The sequence below is a fragment of the Antennarius striatus genome, chromosome 6 (genome assembly GCF_040054535.1).
Source record: "Antennarius striatus isolate MH-2024 chromosome 6, ASM4005453v1, whole genome shotgun sequence".
Classification (NCBI taxonomy): domain Eukaryota; kingdom Metazoa; phylum Chordata; class Actinopteri; order Lophiiformes; family Antennariidae; genus Antennarius; species Antennarius striatus.
In genome coordinates this window covers 11884483-11901634 of record NC_090781.1, presented here as the reverse complement: position 1 = coordinate 11901634, position 17152 = coordinate 11884483, and the positions used below count along the sequence as shown (strand labels likewise).

At 43.1% G+C, this 17152-nt stretch overlaps 1 protein-coding gene across 1 annotated transcript; it reads right to left on the bottom strand.

Moving 5' to 3' along the window:
- Window positions 1–8596: 8596 nt before the first annotated feature.
- proca1 (protein interacting with cyclin A1) lies at window positions 8597–12317 on the bottom strand. Its single transcript, XM_068317960.1, has 4 exons — window positions 11774–12317; window positions 11557–11689; window positions 10715–10849; window positions 8597–10611 (listed from the first exon to the last, which is right to left on the bottom strand). The coding sequence occupies exons 1-4, from the start codon at window positions 12297–12299 to the stop codon at window positions 8880–8882; spliced, it is 2526 nt and encodes an 841-aa protein (XP_068174061.1). The 5' UTR covers window positions 12300–12317; the 3' UTR covers window positions 8597–8879.
- Window positions 12318–17152: the final 4835 nt, after the last annotated feature.

Sequence of the window (17152 nt, the reverse complement as noted above, 5' to 3'; positions counted from 1 at the left end):
GCACCCTTAGAATGGCTCTAGGACATCGCTGGAGCAGAGTGCGAGGCCCCTTCAACCCGAACGGACCCGATGGCTCCTCCCTCCCACACGACTCAGACGACCTGGCCGGAAGGACAGCAGCAGTCCTCCACAGAGTGGAACAAACCTTCAGAAAAGTCCCAGACTACTCCAAGATCCGCCAGTGCCGCCAGAAACCCTCTGAGTCTGTAGAGGAATACAGAGCCCGCCTGGAAGAGGTCTTTAAAGCCAATAGCGGCCTCCAAGATGACCAAAACCCAAATGGTGCTTACCAAAGCCAACTTAAGAGTCACCTCATGGATGGCATGCAAGACACCATTCGAGGATTCATCCAGAAACACCTCATTACCTGGAGGACTGCCACAGTCCAGGAAATCATCCAGTGGGCAACACATGCCACTGAGGTGCAACAAAAACGCAAAGCTTCGGGTGCCACAGCCAAACTCATGACCATCCTGGAAGGAGTCGACGCCCTCACCACGATCGACCTCCCAGCGCCGACTGGCATTTACTACCAAAACGCCCATCGCAGCAGAGGCCGAGGCCGTCCCACCCAGGACCGCAGACGCTACCCACGCCGCATGGCTACCCAAGACGACATCTGCTATAACTGCAACAAAGCAGGTCACTTTGCCCGGGACTGCCCCCTTCCCAAAACTGGATACAGAGGCCCTTCAAGACGAGGCACCGACCCAGTCTCCCTAGGCAATGCCAAGGCTGATGCAGCCGCAAAGATTGCGGCCAAACACGCCATCTCCATGCACCTCCATCAAGCCTCCAAACCGCGTGTTCCTGAATTTATCCCCTTGGAAGTCCTCAAAGACATGCAATCGGCTGCCCCGGACAAAGAAAAGACCTCGTGGATGCTGTCTGGTGCTACCATCACCAATGACCTTTACCATGTAGATACGAAACCATGCATTCCCCGCAGCTTGTTCCACACGATTGCTGTGCTGAGTCATGGCAGAAGCCATGTCTCAATAGGAGGGATGATATCAATAGTGGAACAAGCCTTTCATATGTCACAAGGCCTCCAAACTTTCTTCAAAAACTTTTGTAGGAACTGCATCACATGCTGCCGCCACAACAGCCAAGGCAACGTTAGACCAAAACGAGGACAACATCCAGTCAGCTCCTACCCATTTGAAATCATCCACATGGACTTCATCGAGCTTAACACAGTCCAAAACTACAAGTACTGCCTAGTGTTGATTGACACACTAACCAAATGGGTCGAACTAGTCCCATCCAGACATGCAGACGCAATCACAGTCGCCAAAGCCTTATGCAAACACATCATCCCAGAACACGGTATACCACGCGTCATTCGTAGCGACAATGGTACACACTTCGTCAACGAAATTGTCCAAAACATAAGTAAACACCTTGGCATCGAACTAAAACATCACTGTGCGTATCACCCGCAAAGTGCAGGCCTAGTTGAAAGAACAAACGGTACGGTCAAATTGCGACTCCGCAAAACTATGGAAGAAACCAAAAAACCATGGCCAGAGTGTTTAGACTTAGTCAAAACATACATGCGCATCACACCCACAAACACAGGTCTGACACCATTTGAAGCGGTACACGGCCGACCATTCAACCTCCCACTGTTGGAAGGTCAAACGGTACAAGAACAAATAGGCCAGCTCGATCCCCTGACAGAATTGCTGTGCAAACTCTTTGAAAAAAGAGAAATCCAAAGAGCAAATGATCTGCCCCCTTCCTCTTTATCTCTGTCGCCTACACAGGAGCTGCTGAGACCTGGGGACCTGATCTTGCTTAAGGTGATCAAGAGAAAAAACTGGTCAAGTCCTAAGTGGGACGGGCCCTACAGAGTATTGATCACCACCCCCACGGCCGTCAAAATTGCTGAACGAGACACGTGGATACACCAGTCCCATTGCAAGAAGGTCCAAGAATTACAATGAAGGTCCAGCAACTCCTGGTAACAACCACTGGACTCCTGATGGCCACTCCAACTAACCAGCAGAACATCCAAGCAAAAATCTGGGGGGACGAGTACAAAGCAACAGAATGCCCAACCACCACCAGCTATGATAGAGGTGTTCAACCTTACACATACTGCCTACCCCTCAATGGAACCAAGTCATCGATCACCATCCCCTTGGAAGGGCTGACCACCTACTACTACCGTTGCAACTCCTGGAGGAAACAAGCCAATAAACAACGACGTGACGTAGCCAAATACCACGATTTCTGCTGCTGGTATGCTGGAGCACCAAGGAGTCCTCAAGTGGTATGCTGGAGCACCAAGGAGTCCTCAAGTGGTTCACTATGGCTCCAACCAAGGAGAGCCCTACGAGGAACTATGGAGTGAAGTCTTCCTCTACACATATTGGCCAACACACTCCGGCAATCAGTACCAATGGGCAGTATCGAAAACCGCCAGAGCCTACCATCAGCTCCTCCCCAAGATGTCAACAAATGACACCCACGCAGTAATAACAGTTGTGCCCACCACCCCAGGATGCGTCAGATTCAGCCTGTGCCCAGCATTAGATGGCCCAGACCCAGAATTCCACATTCGCGTCTGTGTCTTATCACCTAAAACCATTCCCTCCGTCGTCAGAGGCAACCCCGCCCTCCCAGCAGCTAAAAGACTCATCGCCCCGGCCGTCTACCACACGACGACCCCAGCCACTTCGGGTCTACATGGACTATACACGACAATGAGAACGACCCCGATCATCCTTCTCCATTCCACGCCAACCTTTGGTGGAAGTACGCCAACCTTACAGCCCAAAGCCAACAAGTCTGGTTGCTATGTTTGCTCCATCCTCCCCCACGCTGTGTCCTAACCACACCTCTACGCTTCCCCACTCAGTGAAACCCACTCCCTCAGCATCCTGAACCAGACCCTGGGTCTCACCCTCACAGACCCAAACGCACCTTGGTATACCCCACTGCCACGTCTGACCAACGATACGCCCCTAGGTCTTAGAGCGACTCTCAATCACAATGACCTGGACCACTGCACTGGTATCAATGGCACCTGCTTTCAATTGTGCGTCAACATCACTGGAGCCAACCTGAAAGGCTCCATCATTCCAAGTCACTGCAAAACAATCCGTTCTATCCCCTCTACTACTCCCACCATCGCCCTGGACGAGATTTGGTGGCTCTGCGGTTGGAGAGTATGCATGGCCCTGCCCCGAAATTCGTCTGCCATCTGTGCGCCGGTTTGCGTATCTGACCACACCTACCTTCTGACCCTCGAGGACCTGCCCATGTCCACCAAAAGACGCCGATATGTGGATTTCAAGCCTCATGAGCCCATCTGGGGATCCGATGTCCCCTCGGAAGACAAACATGGGACGACAGGACAAAAAGTCCTCCTAGCCCTTTTTCCCAACGTTGGAGTAGGAAAAAACATGTTGCGCCTTGAGACCATCGACTATCGCCTTCAAAGTTTTGTCAACGCCTCTATCACCCTCAATGATGCCCAGAACAAAGAACTTACAGCCATACGTCTCACGGCTCTCCAAAACAGGATGGCCCTCGATCTTAGCCTCGCCCCCCAAGGCGGTGTCTGTGCAATGATCGGTGAATCCTGCTGTACCTACATACCAGACGAGAACTCCACCATCATCGATGCTATGCGTACCATGACAAATCTTCGCCGCGCCATGTCCGCGGACCCTCACCCCCAAGCCGGCTGGCTCGATTGGCTCTTCTCTGGCACATGGTCCCAGATGCTGGTAAAACTCATCTTTCCCTTTGTCGCCGTCGTCATCCTCTTCCTCCTGACATGTGCCTTTTGCTCGTGTTGTGTGATCCCCATGTCTAAACGCATGGTGAGCCGGATGTTTGTTGCCCACCTCCATGCTTACAACCTTGTCAAAATCGAGGACATTGACTCTGACATTGACGAGGAACTATCCTCTGTCTAAAGGACTCTCTCCCTCGTCGGGGGAGCAGGCACCCACCTGGTCCCCTGCTGCGTGGTATAGCCACCACCAAGCACCCGTCGCAACTTAAGCGATTGTGGCGCCTTCGGTCAGGCTCACCCTTTTCCCACAGGTCATCCAGGTCATGAGACTGCCACTCCATGCGGAGGGTAGGAGGGGAATTTTCCCTAACTGTGCATTTCTCCATGTTCCCATTCCAGATTGCTTAGGGTTTTTCGCCCCTCCCTGGGTTGGCCACCTGTATGTAAAAGTTTCTCCCATGATGATACGATAAAAAGCTTTCGAGACAAGTTGTGTTTGAAACCCACAACAGGAGGGAAATGTAAGATAAGCTAAAATTCAAATGAAGTATATGTGTGTTTCTAAAGTGTCATAATCTACCTTAGAAGTGCTGCACCCGAATGTACTAACAAACATCCTGTTCTGGTTAATCACCTACTGCAGACAGCTGCAACCTTGATGACGATTAGAATGTTCCAACATAGATAACCACAGGTTAACTCCCGACATGCAGAAAAACATCTTTTTATTCTTGACCTTGTGTGTGATCTAAACTGTTACGGCGCCTGCGAGCGTCTTTATCTAACCCTGCTCTATCCATTTTTTAATAAAAGAAAGCAGCCGGGTGGGACAGAGTCAGAGTCTACTTCGGATTGAGTTAAGTGCACCTCTTCTGTGTCTCTCCCTGCTGCAGCTGGTAAAACTTTGAAACCTCTCTGGGTGCCTTTGTCTGATAACCCTGGTTTAGCTTAGAACAGTTTTTGAGTAAGTGTTTGAGATTTAGACCCAACAGTATTTAACAGGATTAAATGAGCTGACTCTGGATTTTAATAGGTTGAACTTGAGGAATGAAGTTTATTAATTATTATGTAAAGTAAAATGAAGATAAGCACACTACTTGTACTGTACAAAAAATTACACAGTCAGATTCTTAACAGTCAATCAACTTTTTTAAAGATTGAACATTAAACTTGCGTCATTACCGGTGTGTGGTGTGATGTTGCTATCTGTAGAAACCCCTTAATGAAGGTTCATGTAAGCAGAGTGCTGTAGTCACACTCCAAAGGTGTAAATGTGTGCAACCTTTGTTTTTCTATAAATCATATAAAATATGTTTTCTAAGTTTCAATAATTTGGGGATTTTCATTCCCAGTTCCCTGTAAATGATCCCAAACATACATTTCCCAGACATGACATGAAGGAGTGTGGCTTCCCAGTGGGCAACCAAAAATGACCAACATTCATTCAGACTCTGTCCAGTAGAGGTCGCAAACACCCTATTACAAAGCTGGAGAGTTTGAGAGAGAGTCGTCAAGGTCTCCTCCTTGTAGGACATGCCCTGAACACCTCCCCAGGGAGGTGTCCAGGAGGCATCTGGAACAGATGCCCCAGCCACCTCAGCTGGAGCAGCGGCTCTACTCCGATCTCCTCCCTGGTGACTGAGCTCCTCACCTTATCTCTAAGGGTGTGCCCAGCCACTCTACGGATGAAACTCATTTCAGCCGCTTATATCCGGGATCTTGTCCTTTTGGTCATGACCCAAAGCTCATGACCTATAGAGCGACTGCATCAGGGCAGAAGCTGCACTGATCCATCTGTCAATCTCACGTTTCATCCTTCCCTCACTTGTGAACAAGACCCCAAGATACTTAAACTCCTCCACTTGGGGCAAGGACTCTCCACCGACCTGAAGAGGGCACACCACCCTTTTTCATATGGCCTGGGATTTAGAGGTGCTGCTCCTCATCCCACTCGCGTCACACTCAGCTGCAAACCGTCCCAGTGCACACTGAAGATCCAGGTTTGATGAGGCCAACAGGACAACATTGTCTGCAAAAAGCAGAGATGAAATCCTTTTGTCCCTAAACCGGACTCCTTCCGGATCCTGGCTGCGCCTAGAAATTCTGTTAATATTTTTAAAACAAACACATTTAAACATTTTACATGCATGCTTTTATATCAATCCATTTCTCCTATTTCTAAAGTGAACAAAATTAAAAACAAGTAAATTTCAACTCAAAACAGAAAAAGAAACATAAACAAAAATCCAAGATGATTTCATTTCTGTATTTGTATTCCCCACACTCATCTTAATTTTTGTGTACTGGCAACAAATGAATGTCTCTTTCTGTCAGTTTCGAAAAACCTCCAGGCCTCCTCCTTCTTGGCATGGCTGAGAATACAGTTTGGCTAATTTACATTTACCCTTTTCATTTTCTCAGTCACTGTAAACGGCCACAACTTTTTCCATTCATTCTTTTCAGTCATTTTCCCATCCCAGCATCTTTGTATTCGTTTGTTTTATTTTTGTGAAATATTGTTTTAATTCATTCATTCATCTTCCAATAACTGTCTCCGCTGTTGCGGGTCACGTGGAGCTGGAGCCAATTCTCTACGTTTAAAAAAAATCACGCATACACCTCTCTACTTCCACCTCACACACATCACCCTCCTTCCTCAAGCTGAAGGTCTTATGCCTGATGTTTTAGTCCTTTCCGGTTTCCTGCTCAGAGGATATGACCACTGCCAAGCACCACCTGATATTAAGTATCTGATGTTACTGAACATCCATGAACATTGAACCTGGACCTGACTACTTACACAGATGTTGGCAAAATACTTGGCATGATGTTTCTTTCACCTGCTACACAAAGTGACCCTGAGTTTAATAGATTGTTGGATTCTTGACCTAATAAATTTCCACAGAATCTTGCGTGTATGCTTTGAATATTGTTGGGAATTTTCCATTAAACAATGGAATGCATTTGCTTACACAAACATACAGTAGATAGTTCAACACTTAGTCCTTGTCTACCACACAAATTTCTAAACACAAAATTACAGAGCACACAGATACACGAGACTGATACACAAGAGGCTGAGTCAGGCTAATGGTTAGTTATGAAATGCTCACATTTAAAAAAAAAAAATGTTATTACCCTCACGGAGAGTCTAACCCAGACACTATGAAGATCACTGTCAATGGACATTCAGGACTCTTCTGCAGAGGTTTTGTTGCTGCATTTGTTGAAGAGCCCAGCACTTTATTCTCTCCAACTTTGTAAGCTGCTGAACTTCTTCAGTAAACCTTTCTTGTACTACAAGTTGTCTCATCATAGATGATACACCTCTTGACCAAGCTTAAAGAACTGAAGAGCGTCTTGCTAAGAGTAAAACCCCGACAATATTTGCTTGAGTATAATTTCCTTAAACTGAGGGCAGTATTGAACTTTAATGCCTGACCTAATTGATCTGCTGCTTTAGTTTGTGTAGCCAGACTTTCCTGTCCCTCTGAAACCCCCAGATGCTAGTGCTGGGATGATTCGTTTCCATACCACCATATCTTGGAACATGATTCTTTTTATCGCTTATGGAAAAAACATATACATAATGTCAGAGAGTGAAAGGATTAACCACATGTTTTATCCACCACACAAGCACTTAAGCTTCATGTGGACCCTGTAAAGAAACGGATGCGATGTGGTGACGTCACTCGTCACTGGTGACATTTATTCTGCTCATCTGGAATTCTCCTCAATGCACCTCCAGTTGCAAGAAATACATCTGTTTCATACATCATCCATCCCTTGAGACTTCCGTGACACAGCTCATTAGATTTCCAATGCAACCCCCCCTCCCTTGCTCTCCTGTATGTCTTAGCAAGCAGCTGTAGAATCTGCAACCGTCAGCTTAAAGAGGGATGCATTTTTGAGGCAAGAAACTATTAGTTCCTTGCTGCGTATAGAGGAATGTAAAGATTGTTGTAATTTATCGTACAAATTCCAGTTTGACCAAAGGAGCATAGAAAATGCAACCTGCATGCTGATTTTTTTTTAATTTAAAGAAAAAAAGATGCATCAGTCTAATCATAAATATTAATAATGTTAATTATGTGGCAATAATAATATTCCTGAGTCCTTCTGGTTTAAAAATACTAACATTTCAATCTGGATTCTGCTATTGCAGTCTTGTCAAGTACGCAAAATATATTAAGTCAAAAACCTGCTGAGGAAGTGGAAAATTCCAACCACTTCCTCCACCCATAATGTGAGGAATGGTTTTTCATCACAGATTCAACTGGTCAATTCCACTGAGTCTGAATAGTTGGGTCTGTTCCAAACTTCTGGGAACTTGAGCTGAAACATGAAAGTCTTCATTGTTACCACATCACCAATGTTTTACACAAGACAATGAAATGAAATATTTCTCCAACAAGCCAAACAAAAAACAAAATAAAGTTTAATACGATGGAGCTCTATTGTCGACATCTCATTCAAACTCATCCAGATAAATTCCTCTCATGCAAACATGTGAGAGCCAGCTGACTGGGAGGATTTCAGCCTGAAAGCAGCCTAATGCTGAACACATAATCTGTGTGGAGAATGTGACCCCACTTAAAACACAGGGGGGCGGCTGGAAGGCCACAGACCACAAACGAACAGTATCTATCTATCTATCTATCTATCTATCTATCTATCTATCTATCTATCTATCTATCTATCTATCTATCTATCTATCTATCTATCTATCTATCTATCTATCTATCTATCTATCTATCTATCTATCTATCTATCTATCTATCTATCTATCTATCTATCTTCTATCTATCTATCAAAATATTGTTCTAAAATAGAAACTAGGGTTAATTTTATCATTTAATACAAGCAGATGAACTGTCACATACATTCATAATCATTCAGGAACTTTATTTTATTTATTTCTTTGTTGTTATTATTATTGTAGTTATGCAGAATACAATATTACAAAACTTGATTTTCTTGGGATCGATCTATCCATGTCTGTGCTGAATGAGAAATGACTATAGTGTGTACTCTAACTTATCATGGGCACACATGTGATTGACAGGAACTGGCCTAGACTGCCAGGATGCCTTTTCAAGCCCATGCTGCTATATTTGCAACCTGTGGCTTAATGTGGTCTTCTACTCAGAGCTGCTTTCCTCCTCTTCTTCCTGCTGAATTGTGCTCTTATTCTCTCAATGGATAACTGAACTGGACTCATCACAGCAGTTGTTGAAGTGGTCACTGGGGTCTTAACATATCTCTGCAGATCGAGCTCTTCAGTCTTAAACGTTTGGGGTAGCTGGACTGTAAATGTCATTGGTGTTTGTTCAGTGAGTTTGAGGATCACTTCCCCTTTTGTGAGAGCAGCTGATGAAGCTTTCTCTCTGTGTTTTCTCTGCCGGCTGTTCGTCCGCCCGCGTCTTTTTGTAACCACAGAAGTCATTGTGTTTGTGATAAAAATCCTCCTCTCGCTGTCGGTTTGTGTCTCTTCTGTAGGCCTGATAATGACACCGGGGGTGGCAGGACTGATCAATGCATCGCTTGCGGCTGGCGTTGGAAGAACAGCTGGAATATTTTCAGAAATGCTGTAAAAAAGTGTGTTTTCATCTGAAACAAGCAGAAGTCTTTCCCTGCTAACGCTTTTCAGTCTTTTCTTTTGCGACTTATTTCTTTTCTGAATACTAAAGGATGTGTTCAAAGGTATATCTGTTACAGTCCCTAAATAAATGTTCCCCCTCTGTGAAACTGTCTGTCCTGTGGTGGGCACGGATGATACTGTGGGAGACATGGTGAGAGGGATCACTGTCAGAATGTCCACAGAGGAATTTTCATTGGAAGCACCAACAATGGGAGAAACCAGGCTGTCTTTTCTCCTTTTTTTCCTCCCCTCTCTGTCTCTTCTGTCCTTTGACCTGTTCCTTTTGACTTTGGGGCTCTTAATGGGGGTTCTCTCAGTGCCATCAACAGGCTTTTCACTGTCACTACTGAAGCTTTGTTGCTGTGGCTGCGCTGCCAGGGTTGGTGCAATCGTGGTGGGGACAGAAATATCTTCTTTGTTCATTTCAAGTTCTTCAGAAGATGAAACTGAAGAAGATGAAATTGATTGGCTTTTTTTTCTCCTACCCTCTCTTAACCTGCCAGTTTCTGATTTCTGAAGAACACTTGCCTTTATTACTGACCTAGAAAGAGGGATTTCTTCTGCCGACTCTTGTTTCTTCTGGACTTTCACCGGTGACCTCATGGAAACAGTCTCCTTATCCATTGCTGGCTCATCTTTCATGACCTCATTTGAGGGCTCCTCTTTTCCTCCAAGCTCATATCCACTCTCACTAACTCTGTCGGTGTTCCTATTCGACTCTTCATGTTTGCGTGACTCAATGATGAAATAGTTTAGAGATTTAAGTTCTTCTGATTTGCTTCCAGTGGTGGGTACTGCAGTTCCATCCTCTATCTTATCCCCTGCCTTTGTTTTCTGCTTTCTCTTCCTTCCCTTTCCTTTTCCTTTGCGTTTTTTGCCAGTTTTCTTCTTCTTCCCTGTGTTCTTCCTCTTCTTCTTATCTGAGCTTTGTGTTTCACCTTTATCAGAGTCGGTGGTGGAGCTTTGGGAGGTAGAGACCGTAGCAAGGACCTTTATAAAGTCTTCAGCAGCAGTGACAACATTTCTCAGTGACGGCTCATCTGGGCCTGACATTGAAGGCTGGGCTGTGCTGTCCTGTATATCCTCTTCATCCTTTTCTTTGGATTCTGCCTTCTTGGGAGGAGGTAACGGCAGCTCATCAATAATGTCAATACCACCAAAGTCATACGGGACTGCCTCATGAATCACAGCAATGGGAACCTTCTCATACCTTTTACACCTACAGGAGATTGAAAGCAAAGGAGATTTTGTGAGGTGATTCCAAACGTAATACAACTCACTATGTTGCAAATCTACTTACAACAGAGGAGGGTGATACTTACATGCCGTACCAGTGTCGCTCTGCACACCGTTCTTCATAGGTAAACTCAAAGCAAGGCACACCAATGACGTTGAAGAACGCCTGACCGACCACCCTGGACGATGTGTCGTTTACTTTTCTCAGACAATCTTTCAACCTGAAGAGAGGGAATGAGAAAATAAATTATTTTTCAGGTCTTGTTGTCCCTTTTAGGAGTCATTCAAACACAAAAAGAAATAGACATATACTTTGATACATAAAGCTTTGTAGTGCAATTATTACAGTTTAAATGGTAAATAAATGAGAAATATTCTGGGATATAATGCACTGGTAACTACAGTATCAAGGCAATGAGGCTCTGGAATCAAAGACAATATGGTGAGAAAATATGACCACTAACATTTTTAAAATGACTACAGCTACTATTAATTATATTTAACTATCTCATGTAATTTTAGTGCATTTATTTAAATAGCTATATTTGTCTGTCAAAACTCTGGATACTGCTTGCTAATCCAAATGTTACCTAATTGCTTTTTTTATATATATATTTTGTTTGAGGAGGCAGTGCAGAATGGGGTTCTGTTCTCTATTTGGATTGTGTTAATCACTTATGACAAGTTGGTGCACAGTGAACATTTTTATTGTTAGGTTTGCATCATTAGTGAAACAGAAATCTGCACCAATCAAAACTTCACACTTGAATTTATGAGTTAATGAATTAAACACAGGTAGATTGACAAGCACTGACACAACGCTGGGAAGAAATCATCGTCCCACACAAACTTTGGTTTTAAATTTGTGGATGTCTCCATTTACTACAGTTAAACTGTAATATACTGCATACTACTGTCTTTAACTCACGTATTATCACAGGTACAGTGGCAGATGGAGTGCCACTTGAAATTAGTGTAGCCATATTTTGAGGAGAAGGCGTGGATGACGTGAGGACAGTGGTCATGTATCCGACAGCAGCTGTCGGTCTGTGCAAATTCTCCTGCAATATAACAGTCCGAAATGTCAAAGGCTTTGCCATCTGTCACAGTTAAACAGTTCTCTGACACTGAAAGTGATAACCTACCCAGTTGGTCGTAGTGATCTGCCATGTTTCCTGCTCCACACCACAGAGTTCCCGGGTAAGTGAAGCCTCTTTTAGATCTTTTGACGACCTTGTCCTGCAGCTCAGCTTCATCTCCGTGTTTCCTCTCCATCACACCGATGCGCTCCGGCCTCTCTTTAAACTCCCGGCACATTCGTTTGGCTTCATCCAAGCGCACAAAGCGCGCGTCCACCTGGCCGGCACTGCGGTCCTTCAGTCCTAGAATGCATTGGCGCATGAACAATTTCACTTTCTTCTGGTTCATTGTGATGGAGCAATTGACAAGCTGCTTGTCGGGACTAAGGAAGGCGTGAACCACCTCGGCCCCATCCGACACCTGATAGACTAAGTTCCCCCGCACCGGTGACAGTTTTGCGCAAAACGTGGCGTTGAATAGGGAGAGCGCTCCTTTACCGTCCTCCTCCGCGTCCAAAGCGCGGCTCAGGTGGTCACCCTTAACAAAGTTTCTGTCCAGATATGACAGAAAGACAAAGAGAACCGACCACATGATGCTTTGGGTGGTACATTCAGCACCACACGGAGAAGAGACAGCTCCTCGTGGTTTTCTGGTGCGCTCGGGCAGCCCTCCCACTTTAAAGGCGACGCTGAAGTGGTGTGATGGATAGTGAGATCAAGAGAAACGCTGGGAGGAGTCAACCCAATTAAAAGCTCTTTGGATTTCTCAAATTTCAGCCGGGTTAGAGTATCTTTATCTACACATCCACGGACCATTAACACACTCTGACACTAGATATGACTTTTCTTTGCTTCCATGAAGTTGAACATGCAGGAGAGCGGAGGGTTAATTTGTGGGCGTGCAGAGCATGAACTGGGATCTTTTTCTGCAGAATGAGAGATGACCGCAAGTTACCTCCCAGCCCCTCAGCTCAGCCCCCAAACGGAGAGATTTACTTTGGGAAAAAGCACGGAGGAGGTTCTAGCTCCACCAGCTTTCCATGGTAACAGGCATGGGGTGATTTTGCCAAACCAGGAGATTGGACATCTTTCTAGGGCCACAAAACAAGCACTGAACTGGAGATGACCTAAATCACAATGTAGGGATAAAACTCTTTCATTGTGGAATGTAGAGAAAGGTTGGTGCTGTCGCACACAACCAGCGCTCACTGGAAGGCCTGGATAGTCTGAGGCAGAAGTGGTCATAAAACTTCTTTTTAAAGCCCCCTTTCTATGTTTTAGCACTTTTTGCCACAGGTTTTTTTTTTTTTTTTTTTTGTCCTTGAAAAAAATATCTGACCTGATGTTTCATTTCCTGTCATTCACTCAATACATGATGAGAAAGTAGAGAAGTTGAACCTTATCGCCAGAAGTCAGGGGGAAAAAGCAGTCTACTGATCTCAATTATATTCATAAGAGGTAAACAGTGTAGTCTATAATATTTAAAGAATGGGTAATTGAGACATTCATTTCACCTGTTTGTTAACTTTGATGGGCTGTGATGAATAAGCCAATGTTGGAAAACTAGCACTAACTAGGGTTGAATTCTTTTCACATTCTATTTAGATGGGCAGACATTGCAAGACTCCTGTGAGACAGTATTTTTCATATGACCAACCAACAAATGCAAGTGAAATCATGACGGCAATTTAAAGACAAACATTCAACAAAAGCATTCAGACGTCTTCAATAATTTGTCCACTCGAATCGGCCAAAAGAGAACAGCTTCTACATGGTAAAAGACTCTGGATGCAGCAATTACTCATGGCATCAGTGAATGACAGTATCCTGGAAAACATTATTTTTATTTGTTTGAATAATTGGTTTGGATTGTGACTCACAATGTAAAAGGCCTTTAGGTGCTAATCAGTTAAAACTATTCAAGGTGTTTCATATTGTTATAGGCTTCAACAAAAATAATGAATGCTGCCTGTTTTTGTAGCTGCACAGGTAGATTATTACAGTGTACTGAAGTAGTCTTGTCAATTTTCGTAAGAAATTTCTTTGATTTTCATAATGTCAGCTTTAGCCTAACATGTCATTTAAACTGACAATGTGCCATTTGTTATAGTATTTGATAGCAGATGTAGGCCTCTTTCTGAGCGACTTTAAATACTTTTGTTTTGTTTTTTTTGCAATACAGTATACAGTATCTATTCATTTGTCAAGCTTTGTGTTCAAATGGGCGCTATAGCTCTGTTTCCGTTTCCTCATACTGAGTTACAGGAGAAGCAGAATGAAGATCTGCTGTTTTGTAACAAATAACAGTAATTAGTCTTGTCTTATTTGTCTGGTCTTGTTTCATGTAGTCTCTAAGTAGGAGGCAGTCCTATAGGGTTAACTACAGTGATGCAGCTTGCATAAAGCAATGGCCCAGTGCTGCTGTACTGTTTGCTGTAGGATAGGACACATGTAATGTAGTAAGTAATAGCATTAATTGCCAGTTTAAAAATCCTAAAGCTATCTCCCTATTTATATTTACAAGGAACATTATTAACCGGTTTGGGAGCTATATTTATTTTATTCTAACTGGTTCAGAAATGTCAATTCTTGAGTAGAACATAAAATGGAAAATGCTATAATGCTGTTTCAGCTCAGAACAAACCAATAGGCAATTGGCCAAAAATTCTGTTTCAAATCTTTCAACCTTCTTGCGATGAAGCAACAGTGCTGCTCTCTGTGCCACCCTTGTTACAAATCCAGAAACAGTAAATTGGGATTGTAAGTGTTCGATGGATAAACCTGAAAATACTGTCATTAAAGTGGTCTGTTGGGAATGTACTTAGGGTGGACATGCAACAAAGTGCCACTTAAATACAAAATCCAACAAAAATTCACTTCAGTCAATAATGCTAAAATAATACAGTCAATTTGCCTCTATAGTATATAATATATACTGTACTTCTATAATATGTTAGAAATTAAATAGGAATTATGAACATATATCAAATCGAAATGAGCCAAAAGTTTGATTCTGAATCACCTGTAACATCTGGTTTATCTTTAAATATGAAATTTTTCTCTCGCCTTCTGATGGATTCAAAATAATTAGTAAAATAGTGTGATCATGGGAGCAAATTAAACTTTAAACAATGCGGCTGATTACTACTGAGCAAAGTCCTCTGTATTATTGAATAAATCGCTACTCCCAAAGAAAAGAATCACCTCTGGTCAGTTTGGGTTTGGAATCAGCCAAGTCTTGTGTCACATGGCTGGTCTTACGGGGAGCTCCAGAGGCGGAGATCCAGCCTACTCATGGCACTAAAATCGGATTTGTTAGAAGGCGGAGAGAAGTGATGTAAAATCACCAGATGCAACATTCGACCTTATCTTGAGGGAGGAATGAAAAAGTTTCTCATGCATTAAAGTGAACGCTGCCTGGATTTGGAGTCAAGTAAAACCAAAAAGTGAAAGGTGACACTTGTGGAATCCTGACTGTATTCACTCCAGGTTGTTTTCATTTGTTGTCGTTCACAGAGCGGCACGGCATGACGGAGCTCAGGAGATACATTTCTGACTGAAGGACACATTTCTCAGTTGTACAAAGGAAGACTCATGAAAGACTGTCACTAAAAAAACATGAATGAAGTTAGATTTATTCCTCTGGGGAAATGAGTGTAAATGAATTGCAGTAAGCCATAAAAGAAGAGTGTCTAAGGGCGAGTTGGGCCAGGTCATGAGGAAAAAAACAAAACTTACTGTTTGTCAAAGATGTGCAGACTGATAAATTTTACTTTAGAAATTTTTTAAAAGTCAATGGATTGTTTAAAGTGGCTCTATCTATCTATCTATCTATCTATCTATCTATCTATCTATCTATCTATCTATCTATCTATCTATCTATCTATCTATCTATCTATCTATCTATCTATCTATCTATCTATCTATCTATCTATCTATCTATCTATCTATCTATCTATCTATCTATACTTTATAATAGAAGTAGACTGAATGACTGAGTGTTTTGTGACTTACTGTGATGAAACCAATGACAGTTTCTATCCTAAAGTGCAGCTCTTTACGGCTTGAGTTTGTTTAATGTTTTAATTACATCCCTTGTTAAACACATCCAACCCTGCAATAATGAACGGGTATATAGGCCAGCCTTACCTGTCTCTTCCCTCTGAACAGAAAATAGAACAAGAGACACAACGTGAGTATCAGCTGAACTTTATAACCTTCTGTTCTGCTGTTCTGGCAGTGCTTTTATATTTGTCTACCTTTCCTGAATGCCTTAATGTCTGTTTGTTTTGTTTTAGCAGATATCTTTAGGTTGACAGAAGACATCATAGAGGATGCATTAGTCAGGAAGCATAGCTTTATTTCCCAGTAAGATATTAGCGTTGATAGTTGATTTGTACTGTACATGTTTTGATGTAGACATTTTTTATGTGCAGACAAAAATGATGTAATCAGCCATCCATCAGCCAACCGTTGAATAAACTGTGAAATGACTTGTCGGAACTTGTGTTTAAATCAGCACGCCACATTAAATGTTCAAAGACTCAAACCAAAGTGTAAGTCACTGCAGTTCTGTCAGTTTAAGTTGTACAGCTTGCAGCTATTAAACTGAACAGCTGCTTTCTCAATGGTGGACCAACTATTTATCTTTTCTTCTGTCTCTTTTTTCCATCCCAGTTATGACTAAGGTGTGAAATATGCCCCTTAGAAAGTCAAGCATGTTCTCAGGGAGTGGTGGGGCCCCTTTACTTTTGACCCTTTGTGTCAGGGAAGTCAAAGTCAAATACAGTACACAGAGACCCAAAGAGATGAATTTGCTTCAAGCTGAGGGCCGAACTGGTTCAACATTTATTGAAACATATGGAAATTATTGCACATAGCCTATTGAACCAAAGGTTTATATTATTTAATAATTAAATGGATAAAACAATATTTTTTATGGCTCTGCCAGTAATTTCAAGTGAAAACATTTTCAAGAGACACACAGACAAAAGATGAACTTCCTTCAAAGAAAAATTGTGTCTTTGTGTGTTTCTGAGACGTTTGATGGGGCTTTCTTAGATTATATTCTTTCATCACAGCCAAACACTCTCCACACTGAAGACACACAGGTTTACCTTTTACCTCCGTGAACTTGTCGTCTGACCCGCACCTGGTTTGAAACCCCCCTGTTCTCAGCGTCCACTTTCCATTTAGTCATTTTTGAGGAGGGGGGTTAGTTGAAAGTTACCTGTGCTCTAATTGCTGATGAATAATGAAGCCGAGGCTCACTTGCTGCAGTGACGTGGGCTACCGTTGCATTGTGGGAAATGTAGTGTTGATGCGCGCAAAACACCAGCAGGCGGCAGTGGCCTGCAGGCCAGTCCTAATAATTATTAAATATCATCCAGGGGCCATAGAAAATTCATTTGCGAGCCTTAACTTTGACATATGTGCTTTATGTCA